Here is a 6,587-nt window from a genome sequence, read left to right on the forward strand (position 1 = left end):
TTTCCTCTTTGCATTTTGATCAGTTCTAGGCACTCACGAAACAAGAAGAGTGTAAGTTTATGTATTTCACCACGTTGCTTTCTGCATCACTCCAGTTTGCTCCCCACCCCAAAGGAAGGGACAGCAGAAATTTAGATAATTGATGAATACTCATAAGGACCCCAGTTACAACACAGGATAGGTACTGTCACCTAAGAGAGGAAAGCTAAGTGGTCTGAGCTTACCCAGGACATAAGAAACACACACTGTTTTTAGCTAAGTGCTTCTTGTCTTGGTGCAAGCAGGTGCACAGCCAGACCCAGGACCTTATGCTGGAGTAGCCTCAAGGGAGGTGAAAAGTGAAACATGCCCCCAGCAATGCTGAAGCATGCATCGGCATCTCATTTATATTTCTTCATGATCTGAGTTGATCTACTGACCAGGAGGTCTGTTCCTCAAGGAACAGGTGCCAATGAGATATGAACTCAAATTGTTGGATTCAGAGTCCAGAACGTTAACCATTATACCATGGGAGCTGGTACCAAGGTGAGATAGGATGACTTAATTTTCTGTTTTTTTTGAGCATTCACTAAAGTATATTTTAGATAAAACAGCAATAATAAAAAGTCAATACTAGCCTACTCTTTTGCTCCATCGACTCTTGGGTAGAAGGTTCCCAGCTCCCTTTGCTTCTGTTCACACTGATATAGCTGGAGAGGAGATGCTGCAAGAGTGAGTTTTGTTAAGATGTACACTAGTATAAGTCACACCAGGTGTTTGAGACTTTCTTTGGGCCTCAAAGGACAATTGACATTCAATATGTACAGTCTGTGCTCCTATAAGATTAATAATGTATTTTATAAGATATGTGTTTTACACAAGTGTCTACATGTTGGTATATTATTGATGAAAATAGATACCCTGTGTCAAGTTAGAATGCTGATCAATTTTGGTGGTGTTTTCAATACCTTTTAACTTTACACGGTTTGATTTATTTAAAAAATTCAAAATCCTTCAGTGAGTTCAATTGTACTTCCATTCCGTTTGCCCTCTAAGGAATAGCTAATGATAGCATAGCATAGTTGTCACCAATAATTACCCAATACGTAGGTATGTGTTATATGCAATGTTAAGTAAATATAATATGATTACTTATAAATGTTCATACATAATTATTGGTATTTTACCTTTTTCCTCTCTTCTTTCTGTAATTTATATTCTTTCCTCTTCCTCGTGAAAGTTCCTCCTCCCAATCCTCCCTCCTTCTTCAAGTCACTGTGTTCCGCTATTCACCTTTCTCATCCTCTCTCTAAGGCTCTTTTTAAAATCCTCCCAGATTCCATGTTTACTACAGGTCCTTGCTTCTTAATAAGAGCACTCGGATTTTACTCGAGGAACACTGGAGACTGAGAGTAGTGAAATGGAGGGAGTTTGTTTTATGGCCTTTCTAAGTTGAGCACCAGCTTAGAAGGGCAAGGTGCTCTGGTCAAGCGCACAGAACACTCTATAAACTGAATGCATGGCTCTTCCTGCCTTTTCTGAATAACCAGGAGAATACGATCTTATGAGAAGTTTATTTCATGATGAACACACAGAGGGAAACCGAGAGATGACCGCAGGAAGAAATAGGGCACAGGGACATGGTTGTTATTGCTGAAGGAATTGGCAGTTAGTGAAAGTCCTTATTCACTACTTGGCCAATATATCTGTTACAGAAATCTTCACCTTTGCAGCAAAAGGTAGAAATCTTCAGACTTCCATAATACATGTTTTCAGTCAAACATGCATTAGAACAGTCCAGTTCGGTGTGATTGTGGACCCATCTTCCTAGAAGAAAAAAAAAGTATACTTAGTGCCCCCAAACGACACTTGGCACTCACAGTGAATAAATTCACTGTGAGACTTTCTCCCCCAGTATCAACCCTGTTTTCCAGAGCAGGAATACATGAACCTCTTAGCAAGGATGGAACGCATTACCTGTTTTTGAGAATATGAAGAAATTCCTGGTTCTGCATCCAGGACTGTATTTCGTAGTGCAGTTGTTCTTGCCTACCAGACAGTGTCCTCTTTTAAAAGACTTGCAGACCGTGCACACTGTGGCCTGAGCTAGGGAAAGCAGATGCAAAGGGTGAACAAGAATTGAAAAAATTACTAACACTTGAGGATGAGGCGTTGAGAGACAGAGTAGAACCCTTAGGAATTTTCCTCATGAGACTTCAGTTTCTGATATATTGCATCAAATTGGGTCCCCGGCTTCCTTGAAAAGCTGAGAGTTTGAAACCACAATGTTGATTGCATAGGAAATAAAGTGATAGGCCATCTTTTGTATACAACATTGTTGTGTAAAAACGTATTAAAGTATCTAAGTTAATCTGGCACCTAACGTTCTTTGTGAAGTGCACGAGAAGAGTAATAATAACATCATGGGACTAACACAAAAATAGACCTGCAAATCAATGGGATAGAATAAAGGGCCCAGATATATGGCCATGTAACTACAAGCACGTGGTTTTTGACAAAGGTGTCAAAAAGACACATTGGAGATAAGAGAATCCTCAGCAAATGATTCAGAGGAAACCAGATACCTTCACGTAGAAGAATTAACTAGACCATTTTCTCCCACCTTGCACAGACATCAGCTCCAAACTGAGTAAAGACCTTGATGTGAAAGTGAACCTGCTAGAAGAAAAAGTACTCCTCCAAGAAATAGGCGTAGGTAAGGTCTTCCTAAACAGGAAGGACTCCAGTCCCTCGGGCAATAATGTCAACAATCCGAAAATGGAACTTAGACAAGATAAAAAATGAGGGAAACACCAAGACAGGGATAAGTTGTCCCCCCATGATCTGACCTGATTGTACCCCTGAGAAAGGCAGAGAATTCTGATTCCACCAATACAGATGAATGGCCACAGGCACAATATGTGTTTTCTGAAAGACAACTTGTTGGCTTAGTGTCAGATGATAAATTCCAAGAGACGCCTTAATCAAGGGTGTTATGGACAATTGTGCTTACTTAGGTGATGGTGACTATAACCAGGATTCCCTCATGCAGCCCCCCTTTCTCTGGATCTTAATGGTACCTTCCATAAATCCACCTTCCAACTTTGTTTACTGAGAAAAAAAAATCTTAACTTTACTATGAATACTTGGCAATGCTACAAAGAAGGGAGGCAGGATACTATCAGAGATGTAACTGCACGGCTGCCCTGCCCTGTTACGTGCCTATAGGAAATGGTCTCTCCTTTGAGAAGCCTACACATGCCTTACACCTCTCTCTCTGTCCCAGCACTTCTTTTCCTATTTTTTAAATTTTTCTATTTTTTTAAAATCCACCTTTGATTTATCCTGAAATTAATTTCTTTCTTCGAGCCACAAATCCCAGTTTTGCCCGGGGAAGCAGTCTCTGAAGCGTGCCTCACAGGCAGTTGGTGGTAGAGTTCTCAGCTCTGCCCCTGCCACAGGCAGGAAGAAAGAACGAAGCTGAAAATCTAACACAGCCAAGGGAATTACCAGTTGAAGGAAGAATGAAGAGGCAGCCTAGGGAATTAATAAAACCTTTGCCAGATATGCATCACACAGAGGACTGATATCTAAAATATAAAAGAAAAAAATTCTCAAGATATCAGTAAGAAAACAAACACCTCAAGTTTTAAAAATGGCACTGGATAGAGAGCTCTCGAAAAGAGAATATAAAGCGCTGATAAGATTTATGATTTTTAACATGTTGAACATTCCTACTCTCAAGAAAAATACAAATAAAACTACTTTAGGATTTCATCTCACACCAGCCAAGGTGAGAAAAGAAAAGATAATAAACGCTGCCGTGGATTCGAGCAAAGGGAAGCTCTTACACTTTCATTGAAGATGTAACTGGTACAGCTCCAAAGGAAATCAATGTAGAGGCTTTTAGAACAGCTTAAAGCAGAAATACCACATGGTACAAACTTACGACTCCTAGAACATACCACCCCAAACCATACACTACCTTAGAGATACTGGCATGCTCATTGCTGCCCTATTCACAATAGTTAGGAAGTAGAATCACCCTAGCTGTTCTGAAGCTGACATGACAGTGTGATTTAAGGACACAAGGGATTTCATTCATTTACAAGGAAAAGGGAAATTTACAGGAAAATAGGGCTTAAACTAAAAATAAAATCTTATAATGAATGTCTTGAGTAACTCAACCTCGGAAAGACAAACAGCATATGTTCTCTCTGTTATATTGAGCCTATCCTTTGAATTTTTAGATTTGTGTGTTTAATCTATAGTGTTTGTAGAGGCCAGAGAAAATAGAAAGGGAACACTGGGAGGTGGTAATAATGGAACATATGTGGCATGCACATAGAGGACGGGAATACTGGGGCTGGAAATACTTAAACAGGGATTGAGCAGAGGGATAGAGGAGAAGGTTAAGTAAAACTAAGAATATATGGATAAGCTCTTATGGAAACCCAATACTTTGTAAGCAAATAAAAAATATAGATAAAATGGAAACTCACTACTTTTTAAGCTAATTAAAAATACAATTTTAAAAAAAGAGTTTAAACAAAAGTACAACACATGGGTGGACAAAGCTTCCCAGCGGAGATGGGTTATCGCTGAGCTACTCCAGTGCTAGGTGTGGAGTATCTCCCTCTGAACTATTGTTCAGGAAGATCTCAGAGGTTCCCCAAAACAACACAGGCCATTGCTACCAGTCCTGGTCTTCCCATCAGAACTGGATGGGAAGACCCCATTGCTGAAGATACAATGCGCTTTAGCTGTGGGCCATAAAGAAATCAAACCGGAAGGATCCGAAAACTTGCTTCATGCTGGCTAATGCTACAGTGCCAGAAATGCTCGGCAGGGTTTTAGGGGCTACAATTCATCAACTGCATTGTCTGCTAGTGAGCCCTACATGGTCCATTACTGCCATGTCAGGTAAATGTGCTCAGCGGTGTGATAGTGCAGCAAAGGTTATATGGGTAACCAACTGCTTTTGATGCAATCTAAAGATGGCTTCACTGGAGGAACTTGTGCCTGATGCCATAAAACTGGACAAAATTCCATGTCTCAAAGTGTCAGAGGTCTTGAGGGAGAACCTACTACTGGTTTTTTGCTTTTTTATGCTTTTGCTTTTTTGTTCATTTGTTTGTTTTGCTAAATGGACTTGCCAAGCTACCCTGTAAGAATTTATGTATGTCGCCAAAGATCAGTGTTGCCCTAGCCCTTGGCCAGAGAAACTTCCCTCTTCAGTGGTCAGTGGTCAATACGGAGACTCACAACTGGTCAATGTGCTAAGAATAAGTGACTATTAAGAGTGCAGCCCTGAGTGGGATGACTGTATCACTGCCCTCACAGTGTTCCGGAGCACTGTGGGAGAGGAGGTGAAAGGACTGTGAGAGCTGGAGGGTGGGAAACAGGCTGTGAAATGTTACCTCCCGGAGACGCCATGTTCAATGCACTCATAGCGGCTTTGTGTACTGGTGCAAGACCTGCACAGTTTCAAACCACTCCACAGTCCATCGCGGACTCAGGGAGGAATTCTGAGGTCTCCTGCCTCCCTGAGGAACTACTGGCCATTAACATGCTACAAGGTAGGGAGTTGTTTTTTTTCCCCGGTGATGTAGCTTCTGAAATACCCACCACCCATGCTCATAGCAGTGAGCCAAATGAAACTCAGTGGTTTAAAAGAAAAAAGAGACATAAATGGAGGGGGAGGACTTGTGGAGAAACTCTTTAGAAGGAGTGAGAAGGCAACAAAAGTAACTGGACATGGTAAAAATTAAATAAATAGAGATCAAAACTAAAAACACTCATGGAACCAGTGAGATGAAACAAGAGGTACCTGCTGTCAAGCCTGATGATTTGAGTTCAGTCCTTGGGAACCACTTGGAAAAGCAAGAGAATCAACTCCCAGACATTGTCTTCTGGTCTCCACATGTATGCCATGGCATGTGCTTCTGTACACACACACACATGCATACATACATGCACACACATGCACACTCACATACACAGACAAATAATAAATGTAATGAAAATAATATGCATAAGGAATATATATTTTCTTGGCACCAAAGAAGGGGGGGAAGCTTATAGCATTTCATAGCATATACCCTCTCCCCAAAGACATCTGATAATCAGATCTACTGATCAAAACAATGCACTTGATATGAAAAACTGACTTAAGATAATCCCTTCGGTGGCCCCTTCCCAACAGATGATAGGCAGCTTGTACAGTCTTAAGCTGCTACTGGGGGTCAGGCAGGGAGATTTGAAGACATATTGTACGAGGACACACAAACTCATTCTTACCTAGGGAGTGACTGACCCCACTTAGACAACTGGGGAGAGACCTGACCTCTTACTCCAGCGGGAGCGGGTGGAATTAACACAAAGATCCCCATCCTACTAAATCAGCTTGTGCCAGAATCCTGACCTTGATTTCCCTCTGCTCCCACACACTCCTAGCCCAGCTATCCAGGACATCATCCCAGGTCTACTCCAGCCATCTCCAGTCCCTGTCCTTGCCCCATTTCAGCCTCTGAGGACTCTCTCTCACCTTGGAAGAACACAAGAGTAAAAGCCCCCAGCAGCAGGAGAAGGAGCATGAACTTGCCCAT

The 6,587-nt window shown here is 41.5% G+C and overlaps 1 protein-coding gene across 1 annotated transcript; it reads right to left on the reverse strand.

Annotated features, from left to right (window-relative positions):
• Window positions 1-1,648: 1,648 nt before the first annotated feature.
• LOC121451271 (prostate and testis expressed protein 2-like) lies at window positions 1,649-6,587 on the reverse strand. The gene is made up of 3 exons (XM_041656740.1): window positions 6,527-6,587; window positions 1,957-2,085; window positions 1,649-1,806 (listed from the first exon to the last, which is right to left on the reverse strand). Exons 1-3 carry the CDS (start codon window positions 6,585-6,587, stop codon window positions 1,649-1,651), a joined length of 348 nt encoding a protein of 115 aa, XP_041512674.1.

This window comes from Microtus oregoni, unplaced genomic scaffold (assembly GCF_018167655.1).
Source record: "Microtus oregoni isolate MIOR12 unplaced genomic scaffold, Mior012 000008F_ref0000371, whole genome shotgun sequence".
NCBI lineage: Eukaryota > Metazoa > Chordata > Mammalia > Rodentia > Cricetidae > Microtus > Microtus oregoni.

What these genes read in the sequence shown, in the direction of transcription:
- LOC121451271 (XM_041656740.1), bottom strand. Translation starts at nt 6,587, where the DNA reads ATGGGCAAGTTCATGCTCCTTCTCCTGCTGCTGGGGGCTTTTACTCTT. An exon ending in TACTCTTGTGTTCTTCCAAG is followed by an intron (nt 2,086 to 6,526) that starts GTGAGAGAGAGT and finishes TGCTTTCCCTAG; the next exon opens with CTCAGGCCACAGTGTGCACG. An exon ending in CTTCATATTCTCAAAAACAG is followed by an intron (nt 1,807 to 1,956) that starts GTAATGCGTTCC and finishes TTTTTCTTCTAG; the next exon opens with GAAGATGGGTCCACAATCAC.